Source organism: Pleurodeles waltl, chromosome 10 (assembly GCF_031143425.1).
Source record: "Pleurodeles waltl isolate 20211129_DDA chromosome 10, aPleWal1.hap1.20221129, whole genome shotgun sequence".
Classification (NCBI taxonomy): Eukaryota; Metazoa; Chordata; class Amphibia; order Caudata; family Salamandridae; genus Pleurodeles; species Pleurodeles waltl.
Window position 1 is genome coordinate 694,341,685 of NC_090449.1, and position 21,323 is coordinate 694,363,007.

The 21,323-nt window shown below is 46.5% G+C and overlaps 1 protein-coding gene across 4 annotated transcripts in view; it reads right to left on the reverse strand.

Annotated features, from left to right (window-relative positions):
- The window catches only part of PITRM1 (pitrilysin metallopeptidase 1), a 392,977-nt gene that overhangs the window by 67,360 nt on the left and 304,294 nt on the right, over positions 1–21,323 (reverse strand). For all 4 annotated transcript variants that reach the window (XM_069211204.1, XM_069211202.1, XM_069211206.1 and 1 more), the window contains one exon: positions 8,634–8,759. In XM_069211204.1, the coding sequence (XP_069067305.1) occupies positions 8,634–8,759 (126 nt within the window). The remainder of the gene's footprint in view (positions 1–8,633; positions 8,760–21,323) is intronic.

Below are 21,323 nucleotides of genomic sequence, written 5' to 3' on the forward strand. Positions count from 1 at the left end.
GAAGGACAAGATTGAGGTCACACTGAGGCATGATAAATGGAGTGGGAGGAAATAAATGGGACCTTTAAGGAATCTATTTACAATAGGAGATTTAAAGAATGAGGGCTGATCGGGGAACCTAAGAAAGGCCGAAATGGTTGATAAATACCCTTTAAGGGTGCCCAAAGCAGAGGCTTGCTGGGCCAAAGAAAGAACGAACAAAAGAACCTCCGATAACGTGGAAGAGGGGATCAACAGATTTGTTAGTACACCATGTCACAACAGGCGTATAGCGTTTTGGTGGAGGGATGCCTGGCTGCCAAGATAACATTGCTAACTTCGGGTGGACGATCAAAAGTTGTCAACTGCCACTGCTCAATCTCCACGCAATAAGGCGGAGACTGGACAGGTTCGGGTGGAGAACTGTCTCCTGCTGCTGCAACAGAAGATCTGCCCAAAGAGGCAGTCTGAGTGGAGGATCGGTGGCCATGCTCAATAGCTCTGGATGCCATACTCTCCGTGCCCAGTCCGGAGCCACCAAGATAACTTGTGCCCGGTCGTTCCTGATTTTCTTGAGAACTCTGGACAGAAGTGGTATAGGCGTAAAGGAGGCCGGAGTTCCACTTGAGACGAAAAACGCCTCGGAGCGAGTGCCGCCTTGGAAACGCTAGCGCACAAAACCACTGCCATTGTGCGTTCTCTGAGGTGATCTAACAAAGGCTCTCCCTACTGCTGAAAGAGACCTTATGCCACACCACTGGACGGCGAACCCATTCTTGATCGGCTGTGCACCGATTGCTGAGTTCATCTGACCTGGCGTTGAGACAACCTGCTAGATGTTGAACCACCAGGGTAATGCCCTGATGTTCCATCCGTGTCCAGAGGCGTATTACCTTCTGACAAAAGGTCCAGGACCCTTCCCCGCCCTGTTTGTTGCAGTACCATATGGCAGTAGTATTGTCCGTGAACACTTGCACCATTTTCCCTTTGAAAGAGGGAAGAAATGTTTTCAACGCAAGCCTGATCGCCTGGTGCTCCAGAAGACTGATATGGAGCCCAGACTCAACCAGAGACCAGAGGCCTCAAATCTCCGCCTCTCATGTGGCTGCCCCAACCCAGAAGCGACGCATCTGTCACTATGGTTAGATCTGGCTGGGGAAAGGAGAGAGATCTGCCGTGGACCCAATGTGGATTCGAAAGCCACCACTGCAGGTCTTTCGCAGTTCCCTCAGAGATCTGGAACATGTCAGAGAGATTACCCTGAAGCTGCACCCATTGGAACTTCAAGTCTGCAGAGCCTGCATATGCCATCTGGCATGTGTCACTAGCAGGATGCCATGAGCCTCAGAGTCAGTCACACCGAAATCCAAGACAGAGGCTAAAAGATCGTAATCATAGCCTGAATATCTTGGACTCGCTTTGCGGGAGGTTAAGGCCAAAACTGCACTGTGCCCAGAAAAGCTCAGATGAAATGGAGCGTCTGAGAGAGAGTCCGGTGTGACTTCGGCATATTGATAGTGAACCCTAGCGTGTGCAGGAGGCTCGCTGTAGTCTGAAGGTGGGAGACGACATTCTAGGGCGAGTCCGCCTCAACAGCCAGTCGTCGAGGTAGGGGAAGACTGAGACCCCTAACCTGCGCAGATGAGTTGCAACCACCACCATCACTTTTGTGAACACTCGAGGGGCATTGGTAACCCCTGAAGGGGGGGGGGGGAGGGTGGGGGCATAGTAAACTGATAGTTCTCCTGACCTACCAGGAATCGCAGGTAACGTCTGTGGGCAGGCAGGATGGGAATGTGGAAGTAAGTGTCCTGCAAGTCCAACGCTACCATCCAGTCTCCTGGGTCTAAGGCAGACAAGACCTGAGCTTTGGGGAGCATTTTGAATTTCTCCTGCTTGAGGAAGTAGTTGAGGTCCCGAAGGTCTAGGAAAGGACATAAGCCCTTGTCCTTTTTCGGCACCAGAAAGTAGCAGAAATAACCACGACCTACTTCTGGCACAGGGACCTCCTCTATGGCTCACTTAGCCAAGAGAGACATGACTTCCTGGCGTAGAAGTGTCAAATGATCCTCCGGAAGTTGGTTGATTGATGGAGGCATGGCAGGCGGGGCAGACTCGAAGGGAAGGGAATAGTCTTTTCAAACTATCTGCAAAAACCACCTGTCCGTAGTGATGGATTCCCAGTGGGGCAGGTGATGGCGAATCCTGCCGCCAACTGGATCGGAGTGAAGGGACAGACTAGGAGGGTTTGGAGGCTGCAGCAGAGGCAGGTGTGGACTGGGTAGACCTCTGGTTTCCTGTCCCACGCAGGACTCCTCGTCCTCAGCCACGCAGCAGCTGAGCAGCAGGGGTGACACAGTGGCTGGGTGGGGACGCAACAGGGAGCCCCTTCCGTGGCCATGAAATGGGTGAAAGGCAGACTGTTGGGGGTGAGAGGAAGCAGAAAGGCCAAGGTACCGAGCCATAGCCCAGGAGTTTTTGAATCTCTCCAAGGCCGAATCCGCCTTGTCTCCAAAGAGATGGGAGCCATCAAAAGGCATGTCCTTAAGAGACTGCTGGACATCCTCCGAAAAACCAGAAGTACACAACCAGGCATGGCATCTCAAGGCCACAGTTGTAGCAACCGATCTGCCCAGAGTGTCGGTCGTGTCCAGCCCACATCGGAGCATGAGCTTCGCCACATCTCTCCCATCGTTGACAGCTTGGGAGACGATAGCACAGGCCTCCTCCGGTATCTGCGGCAGAACTTGTGCGACCGTATCCCACAGAGAGTGGGTATGGTGGCCCAAAAGGCATGTGGTGTTCACAGACCGCTGCACGAGACTAGGAATAAAACATCTTCCCAAATTGTTCCAGCCTTTTTGATCCCCTATCCGGGGGTGCGGAAGGGAATGCACCTGAGGGAGAGGAAGCCTGGATGACCAGACTCTCAGGCGTGGGGTGCTGGGACAGGAACTTAGGGTTGTTCGGGGCGGGCCGATGGCGGCGTGCAATAGTCCTGTCCACAGTAGCCCCTGTGTTGGGTTTGGACCAAGCACCCAAAATTACATCGGTGAGGGCTACATTGAATGGCAAAAGGGGTTCAGATACAGAAGCCCCTGGCTGAAGCACCTCTGTCAGGAGATTGGACCGGACCTGTACAGTAGGTAGCTCAAGGTCAAGGACCTCTGCTGCTCTACTGACCACCATAGCACAAGTCGTTCCCTCCGCCGTAGCCACAGTAGGAGGAGACATCATGATAGCATCTGGAGAAGTGTCCAGTCCACTGGCCTCGCCCAATTCCTCTGCCCAGTCTAAAGATGGGTCATCCTGGTATTCATAAGGGTTCAGGGACGCCTTCAATCCTTCCCTGAATTTATACCCATAAGGAAAAAGGTCCAAACCCAACCTGGGGGGAAGTAGGCCCTATCGAAGACAAGAGGCAGCGTCAGCCGATGCCATTCCGACTCATTGGGGTGAAGGATCGGGTTGACGTCGATGGTGGGACAATCGAACCGGCGAAGGTCTCAGTTGTATGACCACATCGGTGAGGATCCGCAAGCAGATCCAGAGGGGACCTCGGTGGCCAGAGCTGAAGCCGCCAGTGCAGAACTCTAAGGCCCCTCAACCGAACCCCTTGGGCCCAAAGGTGACGTGTCGGGGTCGGTCCACCCAAAAATTAGGCGCATGGCCACATGAAACTACTTTAATTGGGCAGGGGTTGCTCTGGCTCCTGGAAATTTGGGGAAGCGCCGAGCGGACAGAGAAGCAGGCTCCGAAGACAGAGGCCTCGAGCGTTGATGCTCCTTCCGCGGTGCACCAGCCGAGCAACGGGGTGAAGTTTAAGGGCAACGGGACCGCTTTGACGACTTCTTTTTTTTCTTACCTGTGCCGGAAGACTTGGAGGAAGAAGCATGGTGGTGGCTCAGCGAACGGTCAAGACCTTCCCCTCGAGTGAGACAGGGATCTACGCGGAGTTGAGCGTCGGGCCACCACGAGCTTGAGAGATCGCTCCCTCAAGGCCTTCAGGTGCATGGCCCGGCACTCTGAGCACGACTTCGGGTCGTGGTTGCAATCCAAGCACCACAATCCGACCCGATGCAGATCCGTCACCAACATCATGCGGTGACAGTCCTCGCACAGCTTGAAACCCGTCTTCGGGACATCTCGACGCACCAAAAACTCAACAAACGGTCAAAAAGAGACCAGGGTACCTCTCTCCAGATCAGTGCTTGGCTCTGAAAGAAAAGAACCAACGTCACTGCGCTGAGGAAGCGTCTATGTACTACACCCAACGTCATCACGGCGACTACGACACCAGCGGTGTAGACCGACGCAACGTACCAATGTACAAGGGTATTGCTCTTAGAAAAAATCTCCAGTCTGATGCCTGGGGGAACATTCTAAGGTAAGGAATCTGCAACTAGAAGTCTCAATCAGATCACACATTTTCACTCATGTTTCTGCGATGAAAACTTCCAGAATCCAGCGAAAGGAACGGATCCAACCAATGTCAATAGGAGTCCCCACGCAAAGGCTCCCATTGTCCTTGGTTTGATCTGTTCCTGTGGCGGCACTAGGCCCAGCCACTCTAGTGGCACAGCATTTTTATCAGCCGAAGCGGGGCAATGGTGGGTGGTAAGAATTATGTGGATTCCTGCACATTCCGGAAGTTTCCATCACAGAAATGTAAGGAAAATGTGTGATTTCAGGCAAAGTTTGTGGTTTGCATGGCATTATGGGTACAAAAATGCATGAGATCCATGCAGGTCACCCCTCCCTGGTTTTCCCTTGGTGTCTACTTTTCAAAAATGTACAAGTTTTCTATGTTTCTTTAGGTGCCGGTTAAGGTAGGGCACAAAAACTACTGCTTCCCACTTGGCAAACAACGGGTCAGTTTTGCGTAGAAATATCTGATGCATCCACATTGCGTTTTGGGCCGTTTCGTGTCGGTGGCAAAAGGCCTACCCACACAAGTAAGGTACCATTTTAATCAGAAGACTTAGGAGAATGCTGGGTAGGAGGAAGTTTGTGGCTCTATGTAGATTCCAGAACTTTCCATCACAAAAATGTGAGGAAAATATGGTTTTTTTAGACTAAGTTTGAGGTTTGCATGGAATTCTGGGTAAAACAACCGCATTAGAGCCATGTGTCACTCCATCCTGGATTCTCCTGGACGGATAGTTTTAAAAAATATGCAGGTTTGCTTGGTTTCCCTCGGTACAGGCTGAGGTAAGGCCCAAAAACCACAGCTATCCACTCTGCAAAAAACAGCTCAGTTTTGTGTAGACAAATTTGATGCATCCATGTTGCGTTTTGGGCCTTTTCCTTTTGTGGGTACTAGGCCTAACCACACAAGTGAGGTACAATTTTTATTGGGAGGCTTAGGGGAACACGGAATAGTAGAACACATGTTATTACCACATGTTTTTGCACCGTCCAAATGTAAGACAAGATGTAAGAAAGAAGTAATTTTGAGAAATACCCTCTAAGACACATGCTAGTATGGGTACCCACAAATTCATGGATGTGCAATTAAACCCTGCTTCTAAACTCAATATCTTGTGCCATTTCTGAAATATATAGGTTTCCTTCATACTAACTTTTCACAATTCATATTTTAATCATATGAATTGCTCTGTACCCGGTACACAATGAAAGACTATTGCAAGATGCAGCTTAATTGGGAGGTGCTAAAAGATGGACTACACCCACAGTTTGACTTGATTACAGAATTGGTCCTCTTTTGGTGGTCACCCAAGATAGGAAACTTGTATGGTCATAAAAGAAGCCTGCGTTTTTTTCTTTTATACTGTTGAGAAGAAGAGAGATTTGCAGGCAATGGACATCTTCAAAAGCCCCCTCCAAGTCTGAGTGGCTTAGTGCTGTGGTCAACATATGTAGGATGGATTCAAACCTGTCTTGTGGAAAGGAAGTGGCTCAGCTGTGGAGTTCCTGGATAAGGTGGCTGAAGCGGGGAGAGGTGATATTGTGCTAAAACATTCTGCCTGTAACCGTCCAATGATTAAAGCTATACAGGATTTAGATACAGCAGTGGGTGGGTACACCCCTAAGCGTGATCCTTATCTCCTCAACTTCCCACCCGGAGTACATGGATCTTTCTGGGGGCACTCAAACAAAATAAGGATCTTGGAGCTCAGAATGTAAGTATATAAGGCAAATGAGGACAACCTAAAATAAAAGGGTCTAGCAGATGTAATGGTGTATTGCTTTTGTAAATTGGCCATTGTGATGAGAAGTTAAAAATGAAAACTGTCACAAATGTCCATTATTTCTCGCAAATTTTCAATATTTTTCATTTCAACACTTGATTTCTTTGGGAAAACCTTGAAGGATCTATACAATGACCCCTTGCTGAATTTGCAATTTTGTCAAGTTTTCAGCAATGCATAGCTTTCCAGGATTCAAAGAGGGTTTCACACCTCTTTCCACCACAAACTTTGAAGGAGGTGAAAGGCACAAAAAAAAAATAGGGAAAATGGGCTCTATCTCAGTAAAATGACAAAACTGTGTTCGAAAATTAGTTTTTTTTAATCAAGTCTGCCATTCCTAAAAACTGGGAAGATGGTGAGTTTAGCACTGCAAACCTTTCTTTGATATCATTTGAAGGAAAAAAAAACTGAATTTTCTGCAGCACATTTTTTGCATTTTCCAAAAAAAAAAAAAAAAAAATGTAGCTATATTTTGGCTAATTTCACGGTTCTCTCCAGGGGAATCCACAAACCCTGGGTACCTTTAGAATTCCTATGGTGTTTGGAAAAAAGGACACAAATTTGTCAAGGATAGCTTAAGTGGAGAAAACATTATGGAGACCTAAGCACAAACTACACCAAATACCCTAAAAAAGGCTTAGCACTGGGGGAGAGGGGAAGGCCTAGCAGCGAAGGGGTGAAAAGGCCTAGCATGAAAGGGGTTAATGCCGGAGGTGGCAATACGGAGTAGTGTTACTTCCACGACATCGTCAAGTATTGCCACACTTATATCCCTAGCTACAGGGAGTGCAGAATTATTAGGCAAATGAGTATTTTGACCACATCATCTTCTTTCTGCATGTTGTCTTACTCCAAGCTGTATAGGCTCGAAAGCCTACTACCAATTAAGCATATTAGGTGATGTGCATCTCTGTAATGAGAAGGGGTGTGGTCTAATGACATCAACACCCTATATCAGGTGTGCATAATTATTAGGCAACTTCCTTTCCTTTGGCAAAATGGGTCAAAAGAAGGACTTGACAGGCTCAGAAAAGTCAAAAATAGTGAGATATCATGCAGAGGGATGCAGCACTCTTAAAATTGCAAAGCTTCTGAAGCGTGATCATCGAACAATCAAGCGTTTCATTAAAAATAGTCAACAGGGTCGCAAGAAGCGTGTGGAAAAACCAAGGCGCAAAATAACTGCCCATGAACTGAGAAAAGTCAAGCGTGCAGCTGCCACGATGCCACTTGCCACCAGTTTGGCCATATTTCAGAGCTGCAACATCACTGGAGTGCCCAAAAGCACAAGGTGTGCAATACTCAGAGACATGGCCAAGGTAAGAAAGGCTGAAAGACGACCACCACTGAACAAGACACACAAGCTGAAACGTCAAGACTGGGCCAAGAAATATCTCAAGACTGATTTTTCTAAGGTTTTATGGACTGATGAAATGAGAGTGAGTCTTGATGGGCCAGATGGATGGGCCCGTGGCTGGATTGGTAAAGGGCAGAGAGCTCCAGTCCGACTCAGACGCCAGCAAGGTGGAGGTGGAGTACTGGTTTGGGCTGGTATCATCAAAGATGAGCTTGTGGGGCCTTTTCGGGTTGAGGATGGAGTCAAGCTCAACTCCCAGTCCTACTGCCAGTTCCTGGAAGACACCTTCTTCAAGCAGTGGTACAGGAAGAAGTCTGCATCCTTCAAGAAAAACATGATTTTCATGCAGGACAATGCTCCATCACACGCGTCCAAGTACTCCACAGCGTGGCTGGCAAGAAAGGGTATAAAAGAAGGAAATCTAATGACATGGCCTCCTTGTTCACCTGATCTGAACCCCATTGAGAACCTGTGGTCCATCATCAAATGTGAGATTTACAAGGAGGGAAAACAGTACACCTCTCTGAACAGTGTCTGGGAGGCTGTGGTTGCTGCTGCACGCAATGTTGATGGTGAACAGATCAAAACACTGACAGAATCCATGGATGACAGGCTTTTGAGTGTCCTTGCAAAGAAAGGTGGCTATATTGGTCACTGATTTGTTTTTGTTTTGTTTTTGAATGTCAGAAATGTATATTTGTGAATGTTGAGATGTTATATTGGTTTCACTGGTAATAATAAATAATTGAAATGGGTATATATTTGTTTTTTGTTAAGTTGCCTAATAATTATGCACAGTAATAGTCACCTGCACACACAGATATCCCCCTAACATAGCTAAAACTAAAAACAAACTAAAAACTACTTCCAAAAATATTCAGCTTTGATATTAATGAGTTTTTTGGGTTCATTGAGAACATGGTTGTTGTTCAATAATAAAATTAATCCTCAAAAATACAACTTGCCTAATAATTCTGCACTCCCTGTAGAATCTGCATTCTTTTTAGAGTATACAAAGTCTATAAATCAACAGGCTACAGTATTAACCAAACTTGACCTCCTAATGCTGGAGATCTTATTCTCACCTGTATGAGTAGAACTGAAATACTCCACTCTGACTGAGCTTAGCACCTCCCCCATATGCGCCTCCTTTTTCTCTAATTTCCCCATGTAGAAACTTTGCTGTCATGATCCGTGCAAGAATCCTAAGGCTGTAAAAACAATACACAAATGAATTGAGAGGACAAATATATATAGTTTAGTAACAAGCAATAACGATTACATTTCTACTAGAGTAAATATCTACCTTTTTCAATGTTACATTAAATAGGTCAAACACAAACAGCAATGAAAGCTGAAACAACATCAGGCCACTTCTGAGACCTGCACCTGTAAACTAATATCATATATTACTTGTGAAAAGATGCTTACCAACCATTCATTTTAAAACCCTGGAACAAAGAATTTTTCAACCCACTTCTCTAGACATTGGATACAAAAACTGAAACCATGAGAAGTAGAGTAACAACTCTGTTGCACAGACATTGTTTATCATCAATCACTGTGCAATTATGTGATCCTACTGCCACAGTGTTTTCTGCATAGATATAGATTTGTGCATAATCTGTCATCTTCTGCACAGGTCAAACGAATCAATAGTTCCTAAATATGTTCACATTTTGCCTCATATTGGTGGGGCTTTTGCGATGGAGTGGCAAGCCGTGTTTCATTTGCTGATTACTATATTTAGGTGTGTTGGAACTAAATTCCACCTGTGCAGTGTCAGTCGTGTTCATCTGCATTTAGTTCTCACCTACATGCACAACTGGAATCCTTGTTTTGGCTGCAGCTTCACACTTAGTGTGCACAAAGGCCTATGCCTATCCCTTGAGTGAGGACCTAGAAAGGGGGAGGAATGCACACAAAAAAAGAGCCTCATTTATCTGACAGAGGACTACCATGCCTCCAATGGCCTTCGCATGTAAAGTGGCGAGGAGCTGTTGATTAGCCTACCTGATAAGTGCCATTGGGTATATGGTAGTGCTTAAGGCTGGCAGTCTATGAATGAACGAACAGGCAACGTATCCGTCACTACAGACCTGAGTGTCCAGGCAGTAGTGTTTGGTAAACGTGTGCAATGATGCCCAAGTTGCTGCCTGACATATTCAAGGACTGGAACTCTGTATGCTAACACTGTGGTCGCAGCTGTAGCTTGAGTAGAATGAGCACACTAGCTCTCAGTGGGTTGCTTTTTGGCCAGTGAGTAGCAGATCTTAATGCAGAGTACGACCCACCTGGAGATGGTCTGCTTCTGCACTGCCCGACCTTTTTCGCACCCACATAACCGACAAAGAGTTGATCATCCACCAGGAACTCTTTTTGCACCATCAAGTTAAAACACCAAAACTCTTTTTGGGTTCAGGCACTGGAATCTCTCCTCTTACTTAGAAGGATACGAGGATAGAAAAGTAGGCAAGGTGATGGACTGGCTACATGAAAGGGCGTATCCACTTTTGGCAGAAAGGAGGCTTTAGTGCAAAGCACCACTTTGTCAGGGATAGATGGAAAGGTAGGACGGCTTAGATGACAATGCCTGCAGGTCACTCACCCTGAAGGCAAATGCAATGGCCACAAGAAAAGCTGTTTTCAAAGTGAGAAGCCTAAGAGGACAATGAAGGAAACAGATGTGTAAGAAACCTATTAACAATAGGAGACAAACAAAGAAGGTTCATCAGGCAACCTCAAAAACACAGAAATAGCAGAGAAATAACCTTTGAGTGTCCCCATAGCAGAACCCTGCTAGGCTAGAGAAAGGATAAATCATAGGACCTCAGAAAGAGGGGCAGAAAATGTATCAGAAGACTCATCAGCGAACCGTGCCACAAATATCTTTCAACAACAGGAGTATACAATTTTGACGGAGGTACGACTGGCTACCAAGATTATATTACAGACTTCAGGCGAAAGGTCAACCATGTAAACTCCACGCAAGAAGACAAATGCTGCTGCGACAGAAGAACCTCCCAAAGAAGCAGTCTGATCGTAGATCGATGGACATGCTCAACAGCTCGGGAAACCAGACCCTCCGTACCCAGTCAGGAGCCACAACGATTACTTGGGCCCAGTCGTTCTTGATCTTCTTGAGAACTCTGGGCTGAAGTGGTATTGGCAAAAAGGCGTACAGGAGACCAGAGTCCACTCATGGGACCAAAAGTGTTTTGAGCGATTGCCGTCTTGGAAAATCCAATGTGCAAACCTGATCATATTGCACGTTCACTTCAGAGGTGAACATATCTAACTAAGACTCTCCCTACTGCAGAAAGAGAGCTTGCGCTACGTCTGGATGGAGATGCCATTCAAAATCTGGTAGACCTTTTTGGCTGTGTTCGGCTCCTCTGGCGTTCAGAGAGCCCGCCAGATGTTGCACCACCAGGAATATGCCCTGCAGTTCCAGCCACATCTCGAGGCGCAGGGCCTCCTGACAAAGGGTAAACGATCCCACCCACCCTGCTTGGAGCAGTACCACAGGACTGTGGTGCTGTCCATGCTGGATAAGGGAGAGGGATCTGCCTCAATCGTGGTTCCTTAACTACTGCAGATCTTGCGCAGTTCACTCCAAGATCTGGACCTTGCTGGAGAAATTCCCCTGATGCTGCCCCCACTGGAACAGTTCCAACTGCAGAAGTCACGTATTGCATCTGGCATGTGTCACTAGCAGGATGCAGAAGGCACAGAAGCCTCACTGTCAATCTTACTGATATCCAAGATAGAGCCTGAAACATTTGTATCATAGCCTGGATATCCTGTACTAGCCACTCGGGAGGAAAAACCTGAAATTGCACTGTGTCCACAACCGCTCATATGAAAGGTAGCATCTGAGAGGTAGTCTGATGTGACTTCGGCACATTTATAGCAAACCCCAGCAAATGCAGGAGGTCTGCTGTAGCGTGGAGTGGGAGACAATAGCCTGGGGTGAGCTTGTCTTTTACAGCCAGTTAAAGGGGAAGACAAACCCCTGAGCTGCGCAGATGAGCTGTGACCACCGCAATCAACTTGATGAACACCCAAAGGGCACTGGGAAGGCTAAAGGGGAGCCCGGTAAACTCAAAGTGCTCGTGACCTACCATAAACTGAAAGTAACATTTGTGGGCAGGCAGTAAGTGAATATGGATATAAAAGCAAAAAAAAAAAAAAAGAAGATGATGGACAGAATGCTGGACAAATCAAACATTCACCCCCATTCATAGATCTTGGTTTAATCATTTTTTTTTTCTCACCATCCCAGTTTGGTCCCAATCATATGCAAATCAGTCTTGACCCTGCTCCCCATAGTAACAGTCCAGCCAGAACTGCCAGGCCAGGTGCTCCCTGGACTAGAAACATGCACCCGGAGACTGGTTTCTGGGTATCACCCCCCACCCCCATCAGCCAGGCTCCTCATCCCTCATCACCCAGGCCCATCCCTGCTGCCTGCTGGCCCCTGACCCTGCCGGAAGGACACTGCCTTCCTCCAAAAGTGCTCTCTAAGGGCTTGGATTGAGGCTATCTCCTGTTCTTAAGTCTTAGGGCCAACAAAGACTTCATCTACTAGCTTCTAGTTAGTTCACTAACTTCAGCGACTCCAGGACAGACGCCACTGCCCGACACCACACTGCTGCCTACTGTGGTCCTCGCTAAACGCAAGGTCTGCGACCTGCAACGCAGTGTGATTGCGGCACTGCAAAGTCAACACATCACATCTTGACAGACTGGATTGATTGATCACTCAAGGTCACAAGGAACCAACGCCTTGTCACAGATGCCACATCAGCTCCCCTGCAACCGGACGGAACCAACACCTCGCCTGCCTCACAATACGGAATCGACGGCTCACCTCCACGGATGCCGTAAGGGACTGATGCCGGACCAGCTCCAGTGAAGCCTCACCTCTCCAACTTCGTGCAATGTCTTAGTTTTCAAAGGTACTCTGCCCTGGGGGTACGTCCGACTCTGTAACCGGCGCCAGTGGCTTCAGACTATTGGGAAAGACTCCATCAACGACTTGGTGATAGCCCCAAATTGAGCTATTGCATTTCTAAGCGCTTTATTGGAAATTCATCTTTAAAAATTCATATCTTGGCTTGTACACATTGGATTTTTGACATTTTGACCTTTTTTTATTCAGATAAATATCTATTTTCCTAAACTGGTGTGAAGTACTTTTGTGATTTTTTCCACTGTGTTACTGTATGAGTTATTGCAGAAATACTTTACACATTGCCTTCTAAGTTAAGCCTGCCTGCTCTGTGCCAAGCTACCAGAGGGGGAGCACAGGATAATTTGGATTGTTTTTTTACTTACTCTGACTAGGATTGTGGTCCCTTCTTGGACAAGGGTGTATACCTCTGCCAACTACAGACCCAATGTCTAACATTAGCCCATAAGAAACGGGCTAATGATCCAACGTCGGAGGCAAGGCTCCTGTCAGTGTTGGAATCACACAACACCCAACGAGCTCTGTGTCCGAGTCGGCAATAAGAATGGGTATGGTGCAGCCCGAGGGTGCAGGTGGTGCTGGGAGCATTGGCACCGGCATAGGGAAAGGTCAGGGTAGTACGACCGATGTCAGTCCAGATATAGATCCATGGTTGCACCTCAGCACCGAGGCCTCTTCCAACTTGTGGGAACCAAAGGCACTCCAGCAGTGTCGGGCTGCCACAAAATGAGATGCATGGCCTAATAAAACTCCTTGAGTTGGGCAGGGGTCACTCCAGCTCCCAGAAACTCGGGGAAGCATGGAGTCGACCAGTCACAGGCTCCGCAGAGCAAGGCCTACAGCGTTGATGCTCCCTCATTTCCTCGGTCGACGGATGAGGAGAAGTCAAAGAACGCTTCGGCTTATTAGACAACTTCTTTGGATTTAACTTACCCCATCGCCACGAGAACTTGGAGTGGGACAACTAAGATAGAGGGCTTCTCGATTGGTCCTGGAACCTTCCTCTCGACTGAGATCTTGACTAGCAGAGTCGAGCGTCAGGTTGCAATCATTTTCAGGGACCACTCCTTCAAAACCCTCAGATGCATGGCCCGACACTCGGAGCATGACTTTGGATTGTGGTCATGATCCAGGCACCAAAGACACACAAGGTGCAGATCAGTCATGGATATCGCCCAATGACAGGAACCGAAGGGGTTAAACCTGGTCTTCCTTGATGACATCCTCGATGCACCAGGAGTAGAAAACTCCAAATAAATCTTCAACAAAAAGTTTAAATAAGCTACTCAAAAAATGAATGAGGGGTAGCTCTCTTCCGATCAGTGCTAGTTGGTGCGGAAAGAAAAGAACTGACGTCAGCGGGCTGGGGTAGCGCCTATATAGGACCCACAATGTCATATCTGGCACAGACGCGGACTACGGAACCGGTCAATGCCACTTAACAGGGTAGTGCTCAGAAAATTATCCGGATCCAGTCTGACACCTGTGAAGAAATTCACTTGTAAGGAATCTGCAACTTGAAATCTCTATCAGGTATGTACTTACTAGAACTAAGAATGCAAAACTGATTGCACAAACTCGGAACAAGAGGGGTAACACTGCACCTGAAGTATTGAGAGTCAAGTGCCGAAGCAGTTTGCAATGCCATAGTAGTTAAGGAGATGAAATCTTTACCCAAAAGTGTCAACATTGTAAAAATTTGAACACACTGCCACAAAAAGTGCCACACAATACCACATAATTTGCCTTTCTTGCAGTATAACCTGCAGCATAATTCATCCATCCAACCGCATAACTCCAGGGGCCATGTTCATAATCTTTCTAACCTTTCTTAACTAAGGTCAAATAATAAAAACTTGATTGGGAAATGTAGGAAGTTGGCTCTGTATATACTATTTCAAAGTAAGAAATGGTGTGCACAAAGTCCAAGGGTTCCCCTTAGAGGTAAGAGAGTGACAAAAAGAGGTAACTCTAATGCTCTATTTTGTGGTAGTGTGGTCGAGCAGTAGGCTTATCAGAGGGTAGTGTTAAGCATTTGTAGTACACACACAGGCAATAAATGAGGAACACACACTCCAGGCCAATAGGCTTTTATATAGAAAAATATATTTTCTTAGTTTATTTTAAGAACCACAGGTTCAGGATTTACAAGTAATACTTCAAATGAAAGGTATTTCACTTAGGTACTTAGAATAATCACAATAGCATGTACAGTTTTGTCAAAAATGGCAATAAGCTATTTTAAAAGTGGACACACTGCAACAATCAATAGTTCCTGGGGGAGGTAAGTAGAGGCTAAGTTCACAGGTAAGTAAAACACTTACAGGGTTCAAAGTTGGGTCCAAGGTAGCCTCAAGGCAACCCCAAAGTTACCACACCAGCAGCTCAGGGCCGCTCAGGTGCCCAAAACTCATAGGCTTGAATGGAGAACAGGGGCACACCAGGGGGGTTTTGTAGGGCACCGGAGGGGGTAGAGGAGACAAGCAGGCACAGAAAGTACACCCTCAGCGGCACAGGGGCGGCCGGGTGCAGAGTGCAAACAGGTGTCGGGTTTTGTATAGAAAGCAATGGGGAGACCTGGGGGTCTCTTCAACGATGCAGGCAGGCACAGGGGGGGCTCCTTGGGGTAGCCACCACCTGGGCTAGGCAGAGGGTCACCTGGGGGTCGCTCCTGCACTGGAGTTCGGTTCCTTCTGGTCCTGGGGGCTGCGGGTGCAGTGTTGGTTCCAGGCGTCGGGTCCCTTGTTACAGACAGTCGCGGTCAGGGGGAGCCTCCGGATTTCCTCTGCAGGCGTCGCTGTGGGGGCTCAGGGGGTCGTCTCTGGCTACTCACGGGCTCGCAGTCGCCGGGGAGTCCTCCCTGTAGTGTTTTTCCACAGGTCGAGCCGGGGGTGCAGAGTGGAAAGTCTCACGCTTCCGGCTGGAAACGTGAAGTCCTTGGAAGCTGTTTCTTTGTTGCAAGAAAGTTGCAGATTGTTGAAGAGGGCCGCTGTTCACTGGAGTTTCTTGGTCCTTGGCTGCAGGGCAGTCCTCTGAGGCTTCAGAGGTCGCTGGTCCTGGTGGATGCGTGGCTGTTGCAGTTTTCTTCAAAGTTGGGAGACAGGCCGGTAGGGCTGGGGCTAAAGTAGTTGTCGTCTCAGTCTTCACTGCAGGGCTTCAGGTCAGCAGTCCTTCTTGTTAAGGTTGCAGGAATCTAGTTTCCTAGGTTCTGGGGAGCCCCTAAATACTGAATTTAGGGGTGTGTTTAGGTCTGGGAGGGCAGTAGCCAATGGCTACTGTCCTTGAGGGTGGCTACACCCTCTTTGTGCCTCCTCCCTGAGGGGACGGGGGGCACATCCCTATTGGGGGAATCCTCCATCCACAAGATGGAGGATTTCTAAAAGTAAGAGTCAGCTCAAGACACTTTACGGGCTGTCCTGACTGGTGGGTGACTCCTCCTTGTTTTTCTAATCATCTCCTCCATCCTTGGTGCCAAAAGTGGGGGCAGTGGCCGGAGGGGCGGGCATCTCCACTAGCTAGGATGCCCTGTGGCACTGTAACAAAGGGAGTGAGCCTTTGAGGCTCACCGCCAGGTGTTACAGTTCCTGCAGGGGGAGGTGAGAAGCACCTCCACCCAGTACAGGCTTGTTCCTGGCCACAGAGTGACAAAGGCACTCTCCCCATGTGGCCAGCAACATGTCTGGTGTGTGGCAGGCTGGCAGAAACTAGTCAGCCTACACTGGAAGTCGGGTATGTTTTCAGGGGGCATCTCTAAGATGCCCTCTGGGTGTATGTTACAATAAATTGCACACTGGCATCAGTGTGCATTTATTGTGCTGAGACCAAACTTACCAGTTTTCAGTGTAGCCATTATGGTGCTGTGGAGTTCGTGTTTGTGAGACTCCCAGACCATATACTCTTATGGCTACCCTGCACTTACAATGTCTAAGGTTTTCCTTAGACACTGTAGGGGCAAAGTGCTCATGCACCTATGCCCTCACCTGTGGTATAGTGCACCCTGCCTTAGGGCTGTAAGGCCTGCTAGAGGGGTGACTTACCTATGCCATAGGCAGTGTGAGGTTGGCAGGGCACTCTGAGGGGAGTGCCATGTCGTCTTAGTCATTTTCCCCCCACCAGCACACACGAGCTGTGAAGCAGTGTGCATGTGCTGAGTGAGGGGTCCCTAGGGTGGCATAAGACATGCTGCAGCCCTTAGAGACCTTCCCTGGCATCAGGGCCCTTGGTACCAGGGGTACCAGTTACAAGGGACTTACCTGGATGCCAGGGTTGTGCCAATTGTGGAGACAAATGTACAGTTTAGGGAAAGAACACTGGTGATGAGGCCTGGTTAGCAGGGTCCCAGCACACTTTCAAATCATAACTTAGCATCAGCAAAGGCAAAAAGTCAGGGGGTAACCATGCCAAGGAGGCGTTTCAATACAGGAAATGTTTATACTTTAATAAGTAGACATATTTCTCATTCTACAGAACCCTTTTTCTAGACACATCAAAAATCAATTCAGAGGAGGGAAACTGCAGGAATAATTTTGCAATGCATAATAGCTACCACTGCAATGGCCATGATCAAGACCTCCCTTCAATAGGCCTGTTTGGTTCTCCAAGTTCATGCTCCTCTTTTCCCCTTTCAAACAAACTTAGAAACGTATATTAAACGATTCTGGCAATGGTGGTAGTCTTTGGGTGAAGAGAATGTTTGAATATTTGTACAGTGTCACTATTATGGGTAATTTAGCCTAGTGTCTTTGGCTTGATTCAATTTCCATAAATCAGAAACCTAGATTTGCAGCACAGACCTACACTACCGAAGTATAACTGAAAATATTCCTCAGCATGACCTGATCACGATGAGCTTGCAATCTAAATTGAATGTCCAGTATACAATGGTTATAAAAAAAATGTGTGGAGAATCTACATTTATTTTGACAAACTTGTTTCTGAGAAGCCAGTCTTCATCAGAGAACAGGTTTGCATTGAGAAACGACGACCGAAATAAGGTATGCTAAAATACATATAATATAAATAAATTGTACAAATTCAGTGTTGTAACAATACATAGTTAAATCAAGAACTATAAACAGGAATCCCAGATTCAAGTTAGTATATAATCTAGTGTACAAACTACTGTTTTCATTGGAAGTATTTAAGGTAAAAAGACAATAAAGGTAAGTTCTAACATGCTCCTTCCAGTTCAATCTTTTCTCAGAAGAATCAGAATTCACCCTACCTTGAAATATCAAATGTATCCTGCAATAAAAATAAAGGATCCGAGAAACTATTGACACTGCCAGAGTCAGTGAATATGAATAATGTTTGTAGGGGCACCATACAAAGAGCAACCCCTCCATCACACAATACCATCTTAAGACCTTAGTAGCCTTAAAAGCATGTCTGTCTTTCTGTATTACAGCCTCAAGAGGCTCTTAGGTCTTTCATACAAGCCAAATAAAATATAGGGGCTCCCATAGTGTTCATTTGTGGAGAGATGCTGAAATAATTCACCCAAAGAGTTTTTTTTTTTCTTTTTTTTTTAAAAACACAGGAAGCAAGAGGATATGGCCAGTGTGGAAAATCTACACGTTGCAGGGAAGAGTCAGACAACATATGTGTAGGAAGCCGGCTCTCTATATGGTGCAATAAAAAGAAGTACACCATGCAGAGAGTCCAGTGGATTCCCAATTGGTTTGCAGAGGCAAAAGTAGATAGGAATAATGCTCTATTTTGTGGCAGTGTGGGCGAGCTGTTAGGCTTAAGAGAGAGTAGTGCTAAGCATTTGTTGAACTCCCAAAAGCAATAAATGAGACACACACAAAGAAAAAATCCAAGACTAATTTAGAAAAATAACACGTTTTAAACCCAAGAACTTCGTAATCAGTTAAGTACTTTTTCAAACAAATACTTTTCAGTTTCAAAAATCAACACAGAGCAATTCTCAGAGTTATTAAATCTTAACCTATAGAGGAAAACAATGTTTAGCAAACACATGGTTAACAATGACTGACGAGGCCAATATCACAGGGTTGAGTTAAGTACTGGGCACTGATCAGAACCACACAAGCATGTCATTCCAGCCAGGACTGGGGTGGCCGGGTGCAGTAAAACAGAGGAGCCCTAAAGCTACGGGTGCCCTATGGTAGTTTGGTCCTCGTAAAGACAGGCTGCAGGCTTTGGCTAGGAATCCAGTCGGGGACAACAAACAGGTAGGTTATAGACTCTGGGTGCTCGGGAACATTGGTCCTTTGGTCCTTTTCTCCCAGGCCCAGGGGTGACAGATGCAAAGGTGTCCTTAGGCGTCGGGTTTCTTCGTCCAGGAGCATTTGCGGTCAGGGGGTCCTGCGTGATGAGGCTGCAGGCGTCGAGGTGTCCAGCAGAGGGGACAAATGGTGGACTCGAGCTCAGAGGGGGCGGGGGTCGTCGTTGACGCCAGTGACCCACCTCAGATGGGGTCAGGGCCGTCAGATGCAGTGGTTGCCGGAGGTGTCTGGTTTTCTCTCACCACAAGTGTGGGTTATTAATCTGAGATGTTTGATAATAAACGAACAAGTTACTTACCTTCGGTTACACCTTATCTGGAAGAGACAGGATTTAGTCGCAAATTTCTTACTTTAAAATCTTCCCCAGGTACCAGCGTGGATCAGGAAACATTTTCCCATAGTAAGTCTGCGCATTAGTAGAGGGCATCACTGGACTCCATAACATCGTCGTCCACCAGACAAGATGTCAATGGAGTACATATAAATCCTTGCAGGTGTGCGGACAACAGTTTCTTCTGTGGCTATTTTCCGCACTCAAAACATGGAGCCACACAGATAAACAGCAACAGTGTGCTTTGAACAAAAGGCGCCTTTGTGCCAAACAAACTCCGAAATTCAAAGTCTAGATGTTGTTTCCCAAGGAAATCTTCTGAGAGAAAAGAGGAACTCAGTTTGCAGAGCGGGCTGATAATGAAGGAATATGTGGCTAGATCCTACCAGATAAGACGTTATTCAAAGGTAAGTAACCTGTTCATCTGATAGCTGCGGATTCCTTATTTCAGAATCAGATACCAAAGCATATAACCCCGGAGGAGAGGCTGCAAACTGAGACCACAAAAAAGTCTGCAACTATCATAAAACCGGTCTAGAAAAAGAGAAAAAAGACCAGACAATCCGAATAATTACAGAGAATAAAATAAAACTCCACAATATCAAAATCTGTTGAAGTAACCACAGATAAAACCATGAAATATGACAGCATGGAAAAAGCTCATCCATGTTAATGTCAATAGTGAGAGAAATGGACTATGCACACTTAATACCTATGATGAAGAACATCCTTGTTAGGAAAACAACTGTGGAAGACCGCAGACATAAAAAAGGTTGAAAAACGTTAAGAACAAGGATATAGCATTGTCGCGTAGGTTCTCATTGTGCTGATGAGGCTACTGAATTTGGGCGGTAGGATCACCTGGGTTATGGGTACTGAGCATGATTCCACACCAGGTGACATCTATCTGCCTAATCCGGAGTTTCCGGCTAACTAGCAGCACCTCATCTCTGGTCAAGATGACTGTGGCAACCGGGCACATGGCAAGAAAGACTCCTCAGGGAATCATGGTAAATCAAATCTCATCCCTTTCTCTCAGTTACCAAAAAGTCTCACACGGGCAAACAATTAAACAACACCAGGAAGAAAAAGGAGTATGCTAATTACCCTGCAATACGGGTAATGCTGCAGATTCACATACTATCCACACTCCTGCCATCTAGTGTTGGGCCTGGACTTTGCATTTCTTTTCTCTCATGGAAGTCTTTTATTGCCGATGTTGTATCTCCTCTTCCTCCTCAAGGCTATTCGCATGTTCAGTGGCTTCTTTGACTGTAATTTCTTTCCCTGCCATATGAGAAGGGTGGGTATAGTCTGCTAGGGTAGGGTTTGCTGTTGAAACATTGTTACATTTTTGTGTGCATTTGTCACCATCTAATACCTGCCGGGTAGGTGGGAGTGTGCATGTGAATCTCTAACTCTGCACGCTACAAATAGATGCTTACCTGGTAAGTAATATAGTCAATTTGTAGCAAGTGTTGCCTGCAGATACACATGCTATGCCTAGACTGTAAAGACATACTCCTCTTATAGTGGGGCTTTAGGCATCAGATGGTGTATTTGCTTGAAATAATGTGCATTGATCTGTTTGTCCCACTAGAGCTTGTTGTCTGGTTTGTACAGCCACACAATAGTGTTTTGTAAAAGTGTGTGGGTTTGTCCATGCAGCCTCTTCACAGATATTTGTTAGAGGAATATTTCCAAGAAGGCAATTGATGTTCCCTTTTTCCTTATGACGTGAACCCTTGGTGTTGTGGGTAGTATTCTTTTTGCTTTAAATTAGAAAATGTGTCAGCATTTTTACAATCCATCCAGCGATTCCTGCCTTTGATATGGCATTACCCTTTCTTGAATTTGAAAAAGCTACAAATAGATGTGTTTTCCAAAATGTTTGGTTTTTTTTCCACACAGTACATACGGCCTCTTTTAACATCCAGTTGTATGTAGTGCCTTTTCTGCAACTGTCTCGGGTTTTGGGAAACAAACTTGTAAATCTATTGTCTGATTTAAGTGGAAAAGTGATATACCCTTTGGCAGAAACTTTAGGTCTGTGCATAGTGTAGGAAGTTGGCTCTGTATGTGCTATTTCAAAGTAAGGAATAGCATGCACAGAGTCCAAGGGTTCCCCTTAGAGGTAAAATAGTGGTAAAAAGAGATAATACTAATGCTCTATTTTGTGGTAGTGTGGTCGAGCAGTAGGCTTATCCAAGGAGTAGTG